The 22094-nt window shown below is 39.2% G+C and overlaps 2 protein-coding genes across 3 annotated transcripts; both read right to left on the bottom strand.

Moving 5' to 3' along the window:
- Nucleotides 1-2727: 2727 nt before the first annotated feature.
- LOC110601344 (FRIGIDA-like protein 4a) lies at nt 2728-7881 on the bottom strand. Its single transcript, XM_021738442.2, has 3 exons — nt 6463-7881; nt 5074-5246; nt 2728-3507 (listed from the first exon to the last, which is right to left on the bottom strand). The coding sequence occupies exons 1-3, from the start codon at nt 7361-7363 to the stop codon at nt 3022-3024; spliced, it is 1560 nt and encodes a 519-aa protein (XP_021594134.1). The 5' UTR covers nt 7364-7881; the 3' UTR covers nt 2728-3021.
- Nucleotides 7882-11607: 3726 nt separating this feature from the next.
- Nucleotides 11608-21067, bottom strand: LOC110600927. 2 transcript variants are annotated; one of them, XM_021737860.2, is made up of 9 exons: nt 18282-21065; nt 17657-17795; nt 17466-17554; nt 17046-17284; nt 15576-15662; nt 13880-13979; nt 13521-13734; nt 13266-13439; nt 11608-13161 (listed from the first exon to the last, which is right to left on the bottom strand). In XM_021737860.2, the coding sequence occupies exons 1-9, from the start codon at nt 20643-20645 to the stop codon at nt 12359-12361; spliced, it is 4209 nt and encodes a 1402-aa protein (XP_021593552.1). In that variant the 5' UTR covers nt 20646-21065; the 3' UTR covers nt 11608-12358. The 2 variants fall into 2 exon arrangements, with proteins under 2 accessions (XP_021593552.1, XP_043807004.1); XM_043951069.1 differs by lacking the exons at nt 17466-17554; nt 17657-17795 and having other exon boundaries at nt 18282-21067.
- Between the last annotated feature and the right edge of the window lie 1027 nt (nt 21068-22094).

Here is a 22094-nt window from a genome sequence, read left to right as displayed (position 1 = left end):
ATTTCGGTTCGGTTCGATTTTAGACGTAAAAATTTCGATTAGACCGAACCGAACCGAAATCACCTATACTACGTCGTTTTAATAGTTCCCTATTCCCTATTTCCCTTCCCTTCCCTTCCCTTCCCTTCCCTGCCCTAAATCTAAAACAGATTTCTATCTCTTCGTGCGTGCCGCCAGTGCTCCTCTCATCTCTGTGCTCTCTGCTCCATCTGCTCCATCTCTCATCTCCATCTGCTCCATCTCTCTCTCTGTGCTCTGCTCCATCTGCTCCATCTCTCTCTCTGTGCTCTGCTCCATCTGCTCCATCTCTCATCTCCATCTGCTCCATCTCTCATCTCCATCTGCTCCATCTCTCTCTCTGTGCTCTGCTCCATCTGCTCCATCTCTCATCTCCATCTGCTCCATCTCTCATCTCCATCTGCTCCATCTCTCTCTCTGTGCTCTGCTCCATCTCTCATCTCGCCGCGAGATTCTCGCGCCTGTGCCTCCACTCTCCTCTCGATTAGACTGATTCACCATCGGCGTCGGCCGTTGCTCTCTATCGGCTCTCCACGCGTCGTCGGGCAGTCGACAATCTCTCATCTCTATGCTCTGCATGGCTCTCATCTCGCCGCGAGATTCTCGCACCTGTGCCTCCACTCTCCTCTCAACTGAACTCTGATTCATCATCGGCGTCGGTCGTTGTACTCTATCGGCTTTCCACGCGTCGTCGGACAGTCGGCAAGTGCTTATTCCACAGCCCTCAGTCGGCAAGTGTTATTTTGGCAAGTGTTATTTGCTGTTGATTGTTGAATTTGTGTACGTTTGATTGTTGAATTTGTGTGTTGAATGTTTGATTGTTGAATTTGTGTGTTGAATTTGTGTGCTGTGATTGTTCTTTTTACCCTTTTTCGATTAAATTTTAGAATACTAAAAATCAATTTAAAAAGAGTAAAAAGAATAATGAAAAGTTTGAAAATCGGTTTAACGGATCAAACCGACTGAACCGAACCGAACCGAACCAAATCGGTTTGATTCGGTTATCTCTCTTATTCGGTTCGGTTCGATTTATGTAAAATACTGCAATTCGGTTTTCGGTTATTTCGGTTCGGTTCGATTTTGAACCGAACCGACCGAATGCTCACCCCTACCCATCTCCATTGGGTGTTGTAAATTTTTATAACTTTTAGATTTTTCAGCAAAAATACTCAGTCATACAAGTGTCCAACCATTTTGGACCAATAAAATTAATCCACGTTGAAACCTGCTGGAACATTGGGTGTTGTAAATTTTATAACTTTTAGATTTTTCAGGAAAAATACTCAGTCATACAGTGTCCAACCATTTTGGACCAATAAAATTAGTTCACGTTAAAATCTGCTGGAAATCTCTAAAAAAATCCATCTTTATCGACTTTGGGGAGAATTCTGGTCTATCGGTGGAAAGCTTTCAAAAATTGACCAATTCTGCTTGCCAGGTGCCAAATTCATAGGCCCACCACTTAGCAGTTGCCTGCCAATCCAACCAATTAGCATGCAACGTCCATAACAACAGATGCGCCTTTCCCTGTGTAGCTGTTCACAGGCGTGTTAACGGAGCCATTTCCGTAGCCGCCTCATCCTCGTGCACCTCGCAACTCTGCACACCTAGCGCTCCTAGCACGCGCACACCTCCTGCGCGCCCCGCAGTCTAGCGGCAAAATGAGAGTAACTTGACCTACGGAATTTAACCTTCTCCATAGGCCTACTGCGACTTATCTACTACTTGCACACCAGCCTACCTCTTTAGGCCTATGAAATTTGCTCAACGCTCAGATTTTTCCATAGGTCTACTGGCTCCTTCTTTCTGTCCGGAGGTCTACTAAAACAACACTCAACAATCAATTTTCTCAAAATAATATCACCAACCGAATTATAGAAAATTTACTTCCTTGCCAAATTTTCCAAATCGAGCGCCCTTATTGACCTCTAAGCCTCCAAAATTATCAATTGGCCTAGACTTTTTAATTCTCACCTAAACAGGACAACTCCAAAAATAGCTCCCCTTGGATCTGCGGGAGCCCAAAAATCAGGGGCTGACAAGTAACTTGGATGGTGCTGACAGAAAAATGGAAAAGAAAAAAAGAAAAAAATTTCTCTTACTAGAGGCTCGTTCTCGATGGCCTACTGGGACGCTGAATAACAAGCCCTACAACAGTTTAGCACTAGAAATTTCTTAACTTAATCAAGTGCAATGTGACGACACTTTTTTTTGAATTTAATAAAGGAGGACCCTTAATTTTTGAAGAAATTAAAAACCAAAAATAGAACGGTTGACTTTTAAAAAATTAAAAATATGTGTTAACTTAGCATAATTTAAAATCTTAAAAAATAATATCTGATGGGGAAATTTTGCCTTCCGGTTTTCAAAGCAATTTCAACACAGTTCAATTAATTAAATAATAATAAAAAAATCATATACACCATGCATTAACACGAGTAAAAAAATTGCATAACGAGGACCAAAAAAAAGGTTGCCATCAGTGCATGATACCATATACTAGAACAGCCAATACCCTACAAAAGTTTGCTGTATTCTATATACCGTCCTACCAATCATACTAGGGCGTCGTAGACCATATTTTCAAGTGAAGATAGAAATAACAAATAAGGGTGCTCGAATGGAATCCACTGCCAATCAGTTTTGATTTATTACTTTCTTAATAAACCATAACAGTTGAATTTGTCAAGACAGATGGCAACAGGAATCAAAGCACAATCAAAACAGCAAGGAACAGCTTTTCTACAACTAAAACTAATAACAGTGATCGTACCTTCAGTCCGTCAACATTGTTATGTTTCCATCAGGATTACTTTCACAAGTACCTAGCGCTACAGTTTGATAATTAGAAATACTTCTTACATTGACACAAGTAGAGCAAGTTATAATTCACACACATCGCTACCATTAAAAAGGTTAGTGATTACAAACAAGCCAGTCGAGAAAGCAAAAGAGATTGGGGTCATCATATCAGTGGTTACCATCTTCAACAAGTAGTCATGTCTATAGGTAGTAAGCCTGCTGATAAGCTGGAGCAAAACCATTTCCATAGCCTCCATATAGCGGATAATTCAAAGGAGCTCCAGGATATGATCCAGTGATGGGAGCAGCTGCCTCTGGTGAGTAGGCGTATGGAGATTGAGGGCTCCTGCTGCCATAAACAGCTGGTGGAGAAGGATATGCTGGTATGCCAGTAGGGTATTGTGTGTGTGAAGGAGACCTGACAAATGTTGGAGGCGTAGGGAAAGATGATACATAAGCATTTGTCGAGCGCCCAGCCTTGGCTGGAGGCATTGGGCCACCATTGCTGGCGCGTGTTCTTTTATTTGCAGGGACTGCAGCCGGCCTTTTCTTCTCTGTCTTGGTCTTCTCTAGCTGATCAAGGCGTTTCCTCAGGTTTTCAGGTGGGAACTCAGCCTCTAGTTTATATTCTTCAATGCACTTGATGACAGCCCGGAGAGCTGACTGCTCCTTTCGGGCAGCAAGGTGCTACAAGATTGATACAATTAACTACTAATAAGTTGAAAGTAACAAATTGAGTTACTCTTAAAAATTATAAGACATAAAATCTATCTTTTGAAAGCAGTTTTTCTTCCAAGAATTTAAGGGAGATACAGATAACAAGTGTGGAAGAATTATGTTAACACTAGATCTAGATAGCATAGCAGTCTGTCTTATCCTAAGCACTATGCAGTTATCTTTTGTATATTTGATTTAATAACAAATGCATTTCTAAAGGCAAAAGAAAATCTCATCATCATCCAGGATATTATCGTAAGATTATACAACATTTCATCCTAGCCAATGGTTTCAATGTTGAAAATATACAATTTTGGCACAGGAAAGCACACCATTACCAAACGTAACAAAGCAAAGACCCTAACTACACTCACTTGAGGCATATACCTTAGTTGACGAATGCTAAATAAAGCCCCTGTAAACAATTTTTTTTTTCCTCCTTTCACAATTAAGCTTAAGACATTTTGGAAGTCTAATTGCCCATTAATTCAGCAACACCAAGCTTTCTTTCCCTATAGATGACAATTTATAAGTACACCATAAAATTGCTCATTAGTTCATCAAGGTCTATCGTACACCATAATCGCAAAACATTGTGGATATTGCGATCAAGAATGGACCATAATGGCTTGTAGCCTGACTTACAGCAAACCATATCCACCAAAAAGTGACTTCCAAATTCAACCTGCTTGGAAAACAACACAATACAATGTGGCTTGTAGTCATTTCTGCTTATTCATCCCCCCCAAACGTAACAAAGCAAAGACCCTAACTACACTCACTTGAGGCATATACCTTAGTTGACGAATGCTAAATAAAGCCCCTGTAAACAATTTTTTTTTTCCTCCTTTCACAATTAAGCTTAAGACATTTTGGAAGTCTAATTGCCCATTAATTCAGCAACACCAAGCTTTCTTTCCCTATAGATGACAATTTATAAGTACACCATAAAATTGCTCATTAGTTCACCAAGGTCTATCGTACACCATAATCGCAAAACATTGTGGATATTGCGATCAAGAATGGACCATAATGGCTTGTAGCCTGACTTACAGCAAACCATATCCACCAAAAAGTGACTTCCAAATTCAACCTGCTTGGAAAACAACACAATACAATGTGGCTTGTAGTCATTTCTGCTTATTCATCCCCCCCCCCCCCCACCCAAAATAAAAAACAAATATATATATATATATATATATCAGATATCCAACACACAGGGAGGAAAACTAAATGAAGTCATGCATTTCAACTAGAAAACAAATGCATTAGAAGGAAGTACTTATCAATCAAAATGTGTCTTTCTGTCCAAAACACATTTTTCACAGTTGTACTATTCTACCAAATAGTTAACTCAGCTATTGGGTTATGCACCGCACGAATCTGGGATGTAAACGTATTTTTCAGAATGGACATATCCAAGAGAGAAACCTGATATCCAATCTTTAAACCAGGAAAACAAAATTGATTTGGAATAACTGAATAAGCAACACATAAAATTATATAACAAGGAAAAATAAAATGAAGGATTCATACCGCAGCTCGACCAGTATCAGGATCCTCCAAGATAGAAGCAGCAGCCTTCCTTGCATCCTTCAAAAAGGCTTTTAGTAATGGAACAGGTGGGAACTTGTCCACAAGACCAACTTCATATGTGAAATGCACAGCATCAAGCTGCTGTCCCCTACTAATTAGTTCTTCAATCATATCTGTACATGATAACAGTTTGGAATCACCACCAATCAAGCTCAGTAGCTTTACTACAATTACAGGGTAACATCAGGTATTCATGATGTGAACTATAGGATAATTCAGAAAAGGGCAAATAATGCAATAATACAGTTAAACATCAACCAGATATTTGAAACATTTAAAGATACATTAATACCAGACATATTGAATTAAACTGTTCTTGGGCAATGACACACATGCAAACAACCAAATCTTTGATCCAGTCACGCTAATAAACTAAAATTATCCGATATTGCTGACTAATACAGGGAAAAAAAGGATTACAAAGTTTGAACTTGAAAAGTTATTCATGCAAAGCTCACCACCCTCATAAAATAAATTTATTTTTGGCACAATAGAGCACAGAAGGTTCAAGAGGACTACGCATGCTGGACCTAAAGTGCCTTCTGAAGGCACGTGAATAACGAATATTAACTTATGCTTTATTGGTTAGCTACTCTCACCATAACAAGCAAAACCCAAGAACAAACTATCAAGATGCTAGCCCCTTTAGATCGTTAACATGTTCACCAGAATCAAGATCCACAACTGGAGCTGAATGATCAATACAACCCACAAACTCCTCATACTACTTAAGATATTAAGGTATGTGCACAATGCTACCAACCAAATCATAAAGAAAATTGGCTGCCAATGAACAGGTTGCAACCCCACCTTATCATGTCATTAACTCAATGAATGCTTAATCCTCTCTCTCTCTCTCTCTCTCTCTCTCTCTCTGTCTCTCTCTCACACACACACAAATGCTCAATTATCCATAAATGTTTCTCTAAGTGATCACGTTGCTGGTGTAACAGTTGACCATGCTTATTTCCTGCCCTGCTGTTCACAACAAATTAGACAACATTCCCCCCCACTTTCATCAGAAAGTTTACTGCAAAACTATTTGGATCGCCGGTTCACAACACACACTTCTCGTTTAACTACAAACTAACAAGAAGTCACATGCTCAAATTTGACCTAGAAGCACACACCCCAACTCCATATGCTCTCTGGCAAAAAATATAGAAAAGTTACATGCAACTAGGATATGCTTCCTGGGTTGAGATACAACGAAAGAATGCCATTAGTGGCAGAAAAGTAGCATTTTTCGAGAACAACTAATAATTTAAAGCCAGGAAGCCCAAATAGAAGCGGAAAATAAGGTAAGTCATACATATCGAAGTAACTTACCAGGCATTTTATCTCCCAAACCAAGCGAGACAGCAAGCTTAGGCATCTGCTTGCGCCAAGCAGACCCAACGACGAGCTTCCTGTACAAATCCACATCCTCCTTCTTCACAATCCCAAAAGTGACCAAATGCTGCAAGAAAGTATGCACATCAGGAGTCTTGACGTTCTCAATCCCACCGCGCTCTTCCAGACTTCTTTTCCAAGTCTCGGCAATCTCCTTGGCCTTCTCCTTGATTCTCGGCGTCACTAACAGCCTGGACTTGCCTATCACCGGGTCTACCGTCACTGGAATCAAGCTCTCCAGAATCAGCACACAGGCCCATCCCAAATCATTTCCTTTCTCAGTCCTTTCACCTCTCTTATCCACGGGAAAAACCTCTGAAATTGCTTCCAAGACGAACCTAGCAGGATCCACACACTCGGACAAAGCCAACGGAATCTGGCTTCTCAATACGTCAAGTTCCTTCTTCTTTGTAATCACTAACTTCCAGAAATCCCTGGAATGCATTTTCAGGCAGAAGGATTTGAGAAGCAGTAACAGTGCGTCGCCGTCATCCACCTCACCATCAGGATGGTCACAATCCGGGTTCTCGAGGGACTTGAAAGCGGCCTCCTTGTGTTCCTCGACTCGCTCGAGTGCGATCTCGACGCTACCGTCAATAGTGACCTCACGCTTCTTGAGAGAAGCGAGCGTAGCCTTGGTCTCATGGTCCAGGGCCTGGACCTTGTGTTTTAGAGCTTCGGATTTCTTCTGTAGGTTCTGCTCAAGAGAGGTGAAGTGGTCGGAAAGCTCCTTCCAGAGAAGAGTGCAGCTGGTCATGAGGGAGGTCTGGCGCTGGAACTCGTCGAAGCTCGGGCGAGTCACCTCGGTTAACTCGCCTGGATTGGGGATCGACCCCATAGTTGGTGAAAATCAGGCACCGCAAGTAACTCGGCAACTGAAAAAGGAGAAAAAGAAACAAACCCTAGAGAGGGAGAGAGAGAGAACAAAGGAAAAAAAGGCACAATGGAGGCAGGAACGAAGGGAAGAAGAGGAGGGAGAAGGAGACAGTGATGACGTGGAAAGAAGAAGACAAGACACGTGTAATGCGGACCGAGGGAAAAAGGCGGTAGAGGGAAGAAGCTAGAATGCGCAGGGCATGCGCAGGGAAAAGGTGCGCAGGATAAAGAGTGGGGAAGTGACGTCAGACAAGGGGAAGGGGGATGTTTGGATGGAGTAGAAGACAGGAGGAGAGGGAGATGGGATAACTTTCGCAGAAATCGAAGTTAGATCGTTAAAAAAAAAAAAAAAAGACGAGGTGAAATGAAAACCACAGCACATGGAAGGAGTCAGAAAAAAGTAAAGCAATTGCCGGTCTATCTTGTATAATGTTATAATTATAACTATAATAATAATAAAGAATAATACAACAGCATATGTACAGTAAAGAGATTCAGGAATCAGGGCATGCGCATCCATTTGTGTTTTTAAAATATCGTTCTTTTTTCTTTAAGAAAAAAAAAAAAAGATATTTATTTTGAAGGCTAATGCTAATTGGCAATTGCTAGTGGGAGGATAGGATGATATACGAATGATGGAGTGATGGATATTCCCCAACAACCACTATTTCCATTTCAAACCAGGATAAAAGCTGGTGGGTCCCATGATTTTTTGGAATTTGACACGTAGGCTTTTACATAATTATAGCCACCACGACAGCGAGTTGGGTGGCTGCGAATTCACCATTCACCGCCTGATCTGATTGATGCAAATGGTTTGGTCCCACCAGAGGCGTTTCAACCCCTCTCCGTCTCTCGCGCAGAGTCACAATCGAGCTGTTGGAATTTGAATTTTGAAAGACGGGTAAATTCAATTTCCAGTAATTGAATCTATATAGTTGAAAGATGACGAGCGACAGTTGGGTTGCTTAATTGATTGGCCATAAAATAAAAATGTCATTAGCAAGTGAATTGGGATTTAAATCAAGTGCTCGTACATGCAAACATGGATGTTGGGTGGGGCAATGAACAAGTCTATCACATTTAGGTACGATTATAATTAAGGATGACATCACAACGAAGAGACATTTAAAACAGATTTGGCTTCAAATTAAGTAAGCTGAATACGTATTATTAATAACAATAATAATAACGAAAAGGTGACCGAAACTACCCCATCTATCTCCAAACATATCAAAACATATGGATTTTTACATGATTCTCTGGCCCTCCAGGACAGGGCCCAAGTATCGGAAACTAAACCATGGATTACGTCCAACAATCTCCAATTTCCCATTCACAGCCAAAGTCCTCCTCATGTTCATGGCAGGTCCCAGGGTTTGATTGGGAAAAGAGCGAGAAGAAGCTTCCCCCTCGCGCTACTCGTTTAAAATACCTGCTACTTTTATTATTAAATGAACAAGTAGACGACAATAGTATTAGACAAGCAATACTGTCGTTCAGGCTAACAAATACACATACCTACAAAAAGATAATAAAGGCAATTCACCATTATCTTCGTCTTTCCATCTGAGAGTGAGAAACAAGCAAAAATCGCTTTCTAGTAGACAGTGCAGTAAAAAATTTGAGGTAATATAGGGAAAGTGAAAACGAAGCAATGCCAGATATAAATGCTGGACTCGTACAATAATTTCCTATTTTGTTTGGTTATCATATACCTTATCTTGAAGCAATATGAAAAGTCATTATTACTTAGGAGGAGCACTGCTAAATAAATCTGCACTGCACTAGCTGCTAGCTACTAGCTACTAGCTAGATTGATTTAGAAAAGCAGATACTCTCGTACATGGCCCGGCCCCATTGAGTTTTTTGAATACGCGTCGTCCTTAAATTAGCCAGCTACATCAATCCTATCAAGCCATCCAGCGCCCCCCTCAGGAAATAGTAACCTTTCGATTGCAAAGGAAATATCTCCAATTCAGTGTCACGATTTCAACAAGCCAGCATGTGAAGAAGCCTTTTTCAGAATTACTTCCTTTTTTTTTTTTCTCATGCATTTTTTCAAATACTTGTGCCACTTTGCCAGCTACCTTGTAGGCATAGTGGGTTACAGCATCAATGCTGGCTACTACAGTTCCCACAACTTGTATCTAAAACTGTGACTTCTGAAGCACTTACTAAGAAAAATACTTTTAATAATACTATTTATCAGAGAACATTTAAAATTAATTCAATAATTTTAAACAAAAATAAAAGCACCTAAAAGGATTTTGTTTTCCTAATTTTGGACTTTAAACCACAGAGCCTTTCTCAGGCCCACAATAATTTTGGACTTTTAATAATACAAAGACTTTGACTTGCCACCAGCAAATACAAGATCTGAAATGCATACAATTTTACAAATTACGACAAGTGAAAATTAATTCCCCCCACACAACTCCAGAAATATCAGTAAGCAACTACTGAGCCCCTGCCTGAAGAACTTTGCAGGGAACCTTTCTTCGTTCAAAACTTAAAAATAGCCCTCAAAATGAACTTGGCACTCACACGGTAGCTATACTGCTACAGGCTTGATTTCATGACACATGTCACAAAACAAAGTATACTGATGAATGTTCCCATATTTAATCATTTATAAGAAACACCAAGCATCAGCAACTTCCCCTTCTAAAGTTAAAATTCAAGACAAAATCAATCTCTAGGAGGCTATATGACATCAACTCCACCTGATGCAAAGCAATGTTAAGAGCATTCATGTGCAAAAACAAAAGTACAAGAATAACTTGTTTTCTGAACCAGGTATGATGAGGAATAGGATCAGTAACCTACCACTTCAATTCATTGAAACAGGACATGCAAATTAAGGCAGACAGTACGCACAGCCAAATTGCTCAGAGAAACAGGACATGCAAATTAAGGCAGACAGTGTGCACAGCCAAATTGAATTTCACCAAGATAAGTGCACATAGCTCACTCTTAGGACCAGAGATTAGCAAATGCCTACAGCCCATCTGCACCACTTCTCCAAGACGTGAAGTCTGAGATATTGAATGATTTAAAGGTTACCGAAAAATCTTTGTGCTAGATGTGAATCTTAACTAGATAATTTTTAACCAAGCAGATTTCAGTGTTGCAAACAGGTTGTGTGTCTTAATTTGAGAATTTTAGGTGATGACAACCGAATAGCGTTAACAAAACTAGCATCAGTTTTCTATTATGTACCGGCCAGTCTAAATCTGAATGGATGAAGGTTTTAATTGAACCCATCTAAAGATCGGGACAAATGATGAGATCCCAAGTCCTTCATCAGATGAAAATAGGTTTTGGCGTATATATATTGAAGACAAATGAACGCTTCCAAATGCAATTGCACATCAATATAACTGAGTGATTTGAACACTTGTTATAGTTATATTTAATGAATGGTACAAGAAGCTGCGCTGCAAATTGTACATTTTTCATACAGAAGTACGCAAAAGAAACAAAAGAAGGAAACACTCGCTACTTGTTTAAACAGAACAACTACGAGTCCCTCCCCATAACTGGAAATCTCTGATGATGAATCCTAGCTCTAGGATCATCCATGGCAAGCCTTTGAAATCCCCATCTACGTTTAACTCGATAAAAAACCCGCCATAGGTAAGGGATTAGGCCTGCGCAATTTTCGAGGGCCTGCCCTTGCATCTGGATTCTGGATCTGCTTGCAGCCTCTATGAAATTGACTTGCGTAGGATTTTGAGGAGGCTCATATTTATAAACTCAGGCTACCAAACAAACGTTCCTGCACGTCTCAGCATACAGAACACAGATGAGCATGGCGGCCAACATTCATTAATAAAATAAAAATAACCATTCCACTGTTAGGAGAAATAAAGACAAAAGCTCTAGCATTCTGGCCTTTGACTTCGTTTTTATAAATGGAATTAAACTACGGGAGAGAAGACATCATTCTTCTAGTATATTTAAGAAGGAAGCAAGCGAGTTGTCCTCTATGCTTTTAATATTTAAAGAACAATTCTGGTACCAGACCATTAAGCTCATCCAATTTCCCCACCAATTGCACGACTGTACAGCAGAAACTTCAGCCCCAACCGCAAGGAACATTTTGTTTGGCCTATGTTAAGCAGCACATAAGCGGAAAGCACTCTATGAATTTAAGAAAGTTATTTACAAGTACCATCAAATTCAAATGAGCACGTTGCTTCAGTAAGCGCAGAACTTGCAGCCGATATGAATTATATGAACAAATGCTGGCATATAGAAAGAAGGTTATAATTACAAGAAAAATGCTATTCAAAATCTGTCTGCAACCACCTATCTCATGTGACAAGTTACCATGGATATGGAGGACTTTGCTACATAAAAATGAAATAATACAAGACTTCTACAGAAATTATGATTGTGGAACATGGCAGGTCCGGATATGTACACGCTGACAGACATCAGAATATTGACCAGCAAAATTCAAAGCATCTGCCCAACAACCTCCACGAGATGTCTTTTCACAAAAACATCTTCTCCTTAGACGTCAAGCTCACATGGCACTAATTACACCGGCCAAGAACCTGATTTGATGGTGTCAGCACCGAGTTAATTTTGATATGTTCGAGGGTTAAACCAGAGCCTTCAAAATCATACACAGCAGAACTAATTACTTTACATCGGAAGCCTATAATTTCTTGCTAACATCAAAGACAACAGCACCGGTGCCCTAACGCTCATGCACAGTCGCTGCATTCCACGTTGATAGAGTATAAAATCGGCAAAGTGAACGAACACAAATGTTCAGAAAAGCATCAAATGGAGCATGATTCAGATTTCCCTTCACTCACGTTAGTCCTGAAATTATCTGCATGAGCATGTAGAGCACTCACTTCACAATGTTTTGCTTCAGACACTGTTTCTGAAACCACATCTAATTTGCTTTCGCTCCCACGGGCTATTTCATCATTTGGATCTAAGTTAACTTGCATGAACTCTCATCAGCAGCATTGGACATTGAAACAGACATAATAGGAACTTCATCAACCTTCTCACTGCAGTTATCAACTGTTGTTCCTGTTGTGGAAGGTACCGCTTCAAGACCAGCCACATCAACCTTTATTGTGCGTATATCATCTGGGCCAGAATGGGATTTATCCTCATTGTGAGAATCCATTGCGGACTTGGCTAGCATCTCTGCTGCACTATTATTTGCACCCAAGTCCAGCTGACGTTTCCCCTTGAAAGCTAGTTCAACCTCATATTGAGAATCAACTGGTTTAGTGCCTTCTTCAATTGAGATTCTAAGTTCATCAGAAGTATACTCGTTTAGATTTAATGCACGGGCATCCCCAATTTTGCCCTTTTCACAAGACTGAATATTATCAATAACAGGAGAACCCGCTTCCAGTTCGTTTTCCTCCTCTCTATCACCTCTTGGATCAGAGTTAATAAGACATTTCTTGTTAGATGTCAAGTCCGCTAACTTGTTGCCTGAATCAGAATCAGCACATGTATTCCTATTAATCGAAACTAGAGTTTTAAGTTCATCAGAAGCAACTAAAGGACTGCTCATCACAGAAGTATCATCTAAGGAAACACCCAGACATCGGGAATCAGAATTTGTTGGAGACCCATCACCCTGAATACAGGACTGATAATTATCACCACCAGGAGAATCTGAATTGGCTGTCTTGTCCAGATCATGGCTTGTGCTAGAGATGCATTGACTTTTCTTCTCCAAAGCAGTTTCATCTAACTTATCCCCTGAATCAAAAGCTGCATTTATAGTCTCCTTAATCAGTACATAATTTATTAGGTTCAAGAGATGCATCTAAAGAACTACTAATCACTGAAACATCACTTAATCGGAATACCCATACATTGGGAACCAGAATTTGTGGCAGCCAATTCATCATTAGTCCCACTGCTACATTCCAAACCACCATTATCACACTCATTAAGATCATCTTGCATGGTTGAAGAATCAATATCAGATTTAACTGCCGCCTCAAGTATGATACTTTGACCGTCTTTGAATTCCCTTCTTTTTGCACCTGTTGGAAGAAATGCAGAGTTGAAGAAGAAGATAAAATTAAAGTTCATTGGAAAGTAAACAGAATGCATCTGAAGAAAACCTGGGCTGGTAGTCCAGTTCCCATCAATATTTTCCTGATCCAACAGCTGCTTCTGTAACATGTCTATACCAGGGAACACCAAAATATTCATGGACTTCAATTCTTGCTTGAGCGATTCATCGAGAGTGGTGAAATAAAAAACCTTTGCCCATGTATCAGCAAGTTCAGAAATTGCAGGGATAATCAGTTTCTGAACCTTCAGGGAGCAGAGTGCCTAGGAAGGAAAGAAGTTCAACAAATAGTCAGGAAAGAAAGTGAGGCAAAAGTAAACTGGAGGAAAGATGGAAGCAAAATCCATACTTCCAATTGTTTTGACATGCAAATCTAAGTGCATACAAGAAATTAGTATTACACTTTACCGATTCAATGGCGCAAAAAAGCCGATGGCACATCCCTTGACGCCTATATATATGGCATGTTCCAATGAACGGCATTTCTGCCAACTGAGTTCCGTGAAACCTAAACCATGGTCAACACAATTGTCAGAATTCATCTTTATGTAAATCCACACAACATATCCTAGCTCTTAGGATAAAATGCACAAGAACTTGAAGCTAAAATCTAAATAAGGCAGTAAACACAGGCATTGCTAGTATTCAGCCAACAGGGAAACCAAAAACATACAAGTAATTAAACTCGCAAAGAAAGTTAATCATGACAGGGAAGATGTGTTCAGAGAAGCATTAAAGAACATGACTCCTGTACACCAGGCTGTTCACATTTTAAATGGAATCAACCAACTTGAGTGATCCAATCCAAGCCAAACCACATTTTGGTTTAAGTTACAGGATTGCGTTGAAATAGTTGGTTTACTTTAAAGGCTCATTTTTTCAATCACTTGATATAATAACTTGTTAAGACCCAATAAACCTAATTTTATCATCTAAAACTGCTCTGCCTATCTGTGATCTCAATTGGTACCAGCCTTTTCATCGGCACCTCCAAAAGAATTTCTGCCTTTCCATCCGCCACCAGCCTTGCCTTCAATATCATCTTGTTGATTCTCTTTAACAAGTCATTTCCCTCAATCTCTTCTCTTTATCTCCATTTGTGTATTCATATCCACACGTGTTCGGATTGATTGGTATATTGCACAAATTTCTGCTGTGCTTTCTGCATGCAGTATTTTAAGGGGAAAAATCATCGAATTTCAAGATTGTTGAGAGCCAAACTATGGAGAAAGAAGACTTATAAAAGTTTGCTTGGACATGCAAAGAATTTGACACCATCGAGAGATCATTCGGTGGAGGTAGCTGAGGAGAGCAGAGAAATAAGATGTTTAGTCAAGTACTTGTTTTTTGATTTCTGGATCTTCTGGCTTGCATGTGGTTCGGATTTTAGGAGCTTTTTGGGCAGTCGATTTGGAGGACCCTCTGAAGGCGGCCATAGATAGAGATGAACCGTGAAAATCATCTAAGTGATTAGTGAAAGCTCTATTTGTTGGATAAAAAACCAAGGGTGATGATGGACACCCAAAACAGATCCTCCTTTTTTGTTTTTCCTTAGAAAATAACTAAAGAGAATTGAGATAATGGATGTGAAAAGATGGGTTCTAATACATCATCATGACCTATCATCAAAATAAAATTAAAAATTTTCAGCTTAGTTAATTTTTTTATCATATATGTGCATCATTGTATACAGCAAATTAGATTGAACAACATATTTAAATATATTTCTAATTTTTTTACATTTTAAAGTATGGTACTTTAAATATGGAAATTTTATTATTTTTATTTTAATTTATTTTACTGTGTAAGAATACTTAAATTTTATAAGAAATATCACATGATATAAGAAAATTAATAATATAAAAAGTTAAATTTGTCAAAAAAATATATTTGATATTTGGTAATATGATTTTTATTATGGAATAAAAAATGACCTCATTGGTGCCAAATTGATAGCAAAGCAGACCTGATAAGTCTACAGTCAAATAAAATTTTACCCACCTGACCCAACCTAAAATTCTTGCAGTTGTGTGGGTCCCGATTGTAAATTCACATTTTAAATTGCATATATAATATAGCTAATAAAAGATCAATAATTTTAAACCTGATAGATGCAGCAGAAATGATTTCATCACCCTTCTCCAAAATAGCAGCATAAAAACCACTAAAATTCAGCCGACTAAAGTTTGATCTGCATATGATCAGATAAAAGCGATTAATGGAAGCAAAAGTGAAGAGGAAGATAGCCCACATGACAGAAAAGAAAGGTTCAGGTTAATTATCAGAAGAAGTTAAATTACTATTGAAAATCCAATGAATGGATCTCATCCATGATCCTGCATGCACAAAGTTTCTATATGCTGATATACGGACAAACTATGTATTTATTTGATGTATTTCAAATTTTCTAAGAATGATGGATATGTATTTATTTGATGTATTTTATACTTATTATTTAATTGTATATCTTAGTTTTAGTTATATCTTTAAATATCTATTCATTTCGTGAAGTTCATAAATTTTTCAAAAAAAAAAAATATTGCAGATTGATAGGCTGCTGACAGCCATTACAAGCCTATTTCTATTCCTCATGACCATGATTTAAATACACATAACCTAGCCTCTTTGTTTCTCTAACAGGTTTTAGGCTAATTTGAGGGGAAGTTGTTTATGGTTACTACCCTCAAGTAAGAAAATGACAAGCAGAAGATAGAAAATAATGGTTGGCTAAAATTTGCTTTCTGGACATGTGGAATTTAATTTAATATGGATCCAGCTAGAACATAATGGAGAATACACATTCATACAGCTAACGTATCTTGTCTCAGATAAAAGCTTAAGTGCTAACCAAAGATGGGTGCAGATTCAAATTCTAAATTTATTTCCTTGGCAACTTAGTAGGACTACTGCACATTTGCACATAATACCTCAATCATATATCTAGTTAACATGACAATTAGAACAGGTAGGAATCTACAGGTGCTCTTCGTTGACTTTCTCTACTCTTAATTACAAACCAAGCAAGTTTGGATTGATAAAACACTAGGTGAAAGAACCAAAGGAGGAGAACAGTACGTTCATATTGTGTACCTTCCCCATTCCTATTGTGATCTCGGCACATCAATACAACACATAAAAGTGCATGTAAATGACCTTATAATTCTGAGGGAGTATATAGTCTAAATATTGCCCAGTTTAATCTTCATAACATTTCTCACTAGTTTAATCTGTATAGAAGTTATCAAAAATTAGAACAAAATAATACTAAAAGCATGATATCTAAGAGCATAATAACTCTAGTAAGTAAAAATGCATCACTAACAGTATGGGATGGTTACTGGTATATGCTGGATCCAATGACATGTGAAACCACAAGCAAAAACTGGTTGCATAAATCAATTCCAGATAAAATGGCTAGAGAAACTCCATTCCATTGAAAACCACCTCAATGCCAAAAGAATAACTAGTAATTTAAATTTGAGGTTTACCCTGTTACCTGAAAATGTTTCATTCATCCATGCCAACAGGCATGCAAACATATGTGCTACCATAAAAGGTTTAAAGCAACACTTACCTGCAGTTATAAAGAACATTATGGATTAAGTTGATCCCACTCCTCCTGTCAACAATAGGCAAAAAGCATTCGTCCATAACAGATAGAGCAACAGCCAACTTCGAATTGCACTCTACTCTTTGAGAAAGTCCCTGGGGAGGTATATCCAAGTCTACATCTGTTTTATGGATGAGAGACCAAGAAAATCCCGCTTCAAGTTCATTTTTTACCCCAATATACTTCTGCAGTTGCTCAAAAAGCTAGCAAGCAACAAGAGTGTAAGTCTATAGAGTACATCCAATTACAGGCAGGAAAAATAATACTATTGACTGTGCTGTGCTATTAGTACAGAAGTTGCCATATCAAGGAAAAGAAAAAAAAAATATTACTACAGAATTGAGAGAAAAAAAAGAAGATAAAATTCTTGTGAAAAAGATGCACCTCTCTACATGTCTTCCCACAAAAACATGTGAAAGATGGATTGGTATCAATGGAAAGAGCATCAATCTCCTGTATGCATGATTTGTGATCTACACAGACGTAGATTTAAAGTTTAAAAGAACATATGAAAAGATAGAAATCAAAAAAACATATCATAACAAGATCCTATAAGAAAGGAAAGGGAGGAATACATTTCTTTGCACACATGCTGCAAGTAAGAAGTTCACAAGCAGTTGCACCATCACCATCTCCCTGAGAAATATTTTCACTGGCTATCCCACAAAATTTGCATGTACAATGTGGACAATGCCAGTCACCTGGGGGCAACATCTACAATCAGAAGACAAGCATGAGTACCATAAGCATAAAAAATACATGCCACCACAGCTGGTAAGCTCAAATACTTGACAAAATGCATTGAGTTTGCTCTGATATGTGATCTAGATTACTTGTTTCCTGGCTTCAAAGAATCAACACATAGCTAACCAAGAATAATAATGTGAAATGTTCCATGCTTTTATTTGAAGAACTCCAGATCATTAGAAGGAGTATATGAAATCATGGAAATGAACATTGACATTCAGGAATAAGAGGTTTTTTTTTTTTTTTTGGGGGTGGGGGGGTGGGGTGGCCTTTGTTCCAACAAACTCTTCAACGGTGGAGAAATTTCTCTAAAGCCTGTTTCCACAACAATATTAGATGAGCAGAAAAAAAAGGGCACATGCAAAGACACAAGAGAATAGCATGGGGAAAAATAAGCATGCACAGTTAGTGCATGTAAAGAATGCAATAGCATTTGAGTTAGTGTATAAGCACCTGTATACCAAGGCAGCTCTGATGAAATGTTGATGGACAACCATCACAACATATCAAATCCCCTCCATCACCACAGAGTCCACACATATCATCGTTTGGATCATCACCATCCATGTTAAGAGAATGAAAACCAATGTGCTCAATCGACTCCTGTCTATTCCATGCATCAATCTGGCACTCCAAAAGGGAAACTCCAGAATCAAGATATATATTTTGAAATGGTTGGCGTAGTTTGCTCCCTGCATGGATCTCAAACTTTGAAACTGTGAGGATTTTACTACAGCAGCCACAATGAATACCATCTCTAGTAATCCAGCCCTCCAACATTACTTTTGTTCGTCGACGATTCATGTATTGCACCTTTTGGCTCAACTGCACAGATCCACAATCAATCAGCCAGGAGAGCACTGTGCGTTTGCCAGCATATGGAACAAACCCATCACTCTCTGAGTTTAGCCCTTCATTAGAATTCCGAGCCAACAAAGTACATCTGCCAAGCTTTCTACTTTTCCGTCCTTGATGAGAATTGGATCCAGATGGCATTTTCTCCATGCCATCATGCAAATGAGGGATGGAACTTTCACCTTCTGTGTTTACATTGAGAGAACTGTTGCCATTTGTTCCACTCTTCAATGACTTACTACCCTGTTTCATGGAGGAGGTCAGTTTCTCTCCATGGCTGCCACTGTCTATGCTTTCCTCATCATGCCTGGAACTTGAAGACTTTCTTGCTGCAGTTTCTTGTGCATTCTCACTGTCGCTGCTGTCTCTTCGCTTCCTTTTCATTTCTTTCTCCATCTTCTTCCGAGTCTTCCTTGTTAGTTGGCTAAGCACCTCATCTGATAGTGGTGTAAATGGAGAACCATCAGCCTTAGATTTTGCCTCCTCTTCCTCATCATTTAATTGCTTCAGAAGTGCATCATATGCCTTGATGATGGACCAATAAGCTGTTCCTGTGGGGTTTATGTAAACTGCATCTAGGTAGTCTCTGTTCCTTCTTGGTCTATAGTCTATTGTCCAGCCTGCATTCAGAAGCATTCCCCTGATCCGTTCACGCAACTTCTGCTTTTCTGTGCCAGTGCCACGCTTAACTTTCCCTTCTTTAACTCTAGCAGATGGAAGCTGATTGCATGTTGTTATTTCAGCACCACTGCTTGCCCCTTTCACAGATTTATGAGCTTCTGTATTCTTTAGCCCCAGTTTCAATGATGTATCACTGTCCACTGAATGTACCCCACGGCCCTTAAAATTCTTAGTTGGCAATGGCGTTTTTGAAGAATTACAAGCCTCCATATCATTCAGTCCCAATTTTAAAGATGCATCACTATCTTCTGAATCATGATCTCTGACCTTACTGTTCCTAGTAGATGAGTTCTTAGTTGACAATGATTTCGGCATATTCACTGGTTTTTCCAATGTCCGAACAAATGAACTTGCTTTGTCAGCACTTTTAGACTCTGGATAGAACAGAGGATGGATTAGAACATTCTTCTTGACAGTATCTTCAATCCTCAAACCCTTTCTCTTTTCCTCTGCTTCCAAGAGGCCATAACTTTTCAAAGACCCACCCACCTTCTTCTTATTCACCATTACCTTTAAAACACCATTTTTCCCCTGAACCCTAATGGGTTCATCAGAATCGTATTTATCCCTATAAAATGACGTAGATGGATGAGGCCCATCTCTGTCACCATGGTCCCTCCAATTTAGCCTGCTTGTCCTCCCAAAATATGAACTCTTTCTTCTATCAACAATAGGATGTCTAGTCGATCCTGTCTCGTATTCCCTTTCAATGCCACTTCTCTCGTATTCCCTTTCAATGCCACTTCTCTCGTATTCCCTTCCAATGCCACTTCTCCCCAGCATCATTGACCCAAAAAACCTCCTTCCTTCCTTCCCATCTTCATCAAAGCGCTTCCTCCTCATCATTTCTCCATCATTCCCACCGTAGTCGTCAAAGTCAAACTCATCTAACCTATTCCTCATCCTCTCACTGAAATCGTCCCCATTTCTACCAATCACATCAACCTCATTACTCCTAGCAATCTCTTCCCTACTCCTCTTCCTACCAATATCATTCTGTTCTACAATACCCTTATCATAAAGACCATTGCAAACCCGTAAAGTTTCAGAGCCTATCTTTCTTCGAGGTGGCATTAGCAGCTCACCGCTAGACCCTGAATCGCTCATATCCATCCTAGCTCTCTTCTTTTCCTTCTTGGACCCAAAAACCTTACGTGAGCCAGAAGAGCCCACTCCTCCTACACCGTCATTGCCCTTTTTTCTCATAATCAGACAACCAGAGGAGCTCTTATTCTTCACCATAAACCCTGATGGGTCGCCATATCTTCTTCCCTCTTCCATCCCCGCAGAGAAGAACACCCAAAACTACTGTAGTTTCAAAATTCCGCTCAAAACCATCCCAAATTGAGAAATAGACGCCAAATAAACAAATTACAAAAACCTAAATCTCTCCTCATATCAAAATATGATAGTAAAAAACAACCAGATCTGACCCAGCCTAACCAAGAAGCACCCTCCCACAAAAACCAAAACGGCGACTAATGGGTAAATCGAACCAAAAATACTACCTCGGCAGGTTCCATTTGCAGCAATCAGACGGTCTGCAGGATCGATCGATGACGGAGGTTCCCGGCGAAGAAAGCAAGGGCGAGGAAGAGAGAGAGAGTGAGAGAGAAAGAGAAGGAGAGAGAATTTACGTGTACGTTGTAATGGCCCAATATAAACAGCAAAGCCAATTGGCGTGGCCTGTGTTACTATTATTTCTTTTTTGTTATTTACGTTTTCTCCTTGTAATTAGTTTTCCCTCCAAATCCTGTTGCCGGAGATCAACGCATAACCTCCTTGATCTCGCCAAATAGACGGGGGCCCACGTTTCAAGTGGGTCATACATGACATGGCAAGATCTAGGGGGCCTAACTGGAGATTATTTTAAGAATTTCCAGGAGATTAATGGTGGTTTTCGCTGTTTTGACTAGCTAGTACTCTTTAGGGATGCGCGTGCCTTACATTCGAAAAAAGTAGCGCGTGGACGAGGAAAAAGACGACAGTATCTGTTGTGGATTTAGGTGAGGAGAGCCTGGGTTTTGTTCCCTGAGATGAGATCAGCATCAGAGAGATTTCGTTTTACTGTTTGTTTTTTTTTTCTGGGTTCAAAGCAACGCAGTTTTGGTAAAAACTAGATTGTTTTTACTTGCTGGATTTCCTTTCTTCTTTCGGACATATTCATTCACCCTTCTGTGTCTACTGTTTGTTCTTTCAATTTTAAACTTAACCGAGAACTGGTCAGGCCGGTTCAGCCTTTGTATCAGACGGGTTCGGTCTTAGTCAAATCAAAAAGAAAAAAGAATACCGTAATGTTCACGAGTCTGAATCAATCCCAAACTTTACATAGAACTGTGATAATTTGGCTTGACACTCTAATTTGATCTTTTTAAAAAAAAAAAAAAGTGACGCGATGAAGACAGAACTACCGCATACAATACACAGCTCTAAAACCAAAATCAGATTGAACCAGGCCAGGCCCTAAACGGTTGTGAACAAAAACCAGCAGGAATTATATAAGACCAGTCGGACCATTTTGTATTATTTTTTGAACTATCAAAGCGATTATCGAAGCCGTCAAAAATAAATCTATTAAATAATCAACAATTAATTTGTAGATAGTGGCAATAGGATCGAACTACAGAGATTTGACATTACGGACTTTCCTAATAATGATTTGAACAAATAAATAAAAAGAGGGGTTTGTTTTGATGAATTAAATCTAAAAAATAAGAGAAAACAATAATT

This window comes from Manihot esculenta, chromosome 15 (assembly GCF_001659605.2).
Source record: "Manihot esculenta cultivar AM560-2 chromosome 15, M.esculenta_v8, whole genome shotgun sequence".
Classification (NCBI taxonomy): Eukaryota; Viridiplantae; Streptophyta; class Magnoliopsida; order Malpighiales; family Euphorbiaceae; genus Manihot; species Manihot esculenta.
The sequence above is the reverse complement of the archived record's forward strand: the minus strand, read 5'-3'. Positions and strand labels throughout refer to the sequence as shown.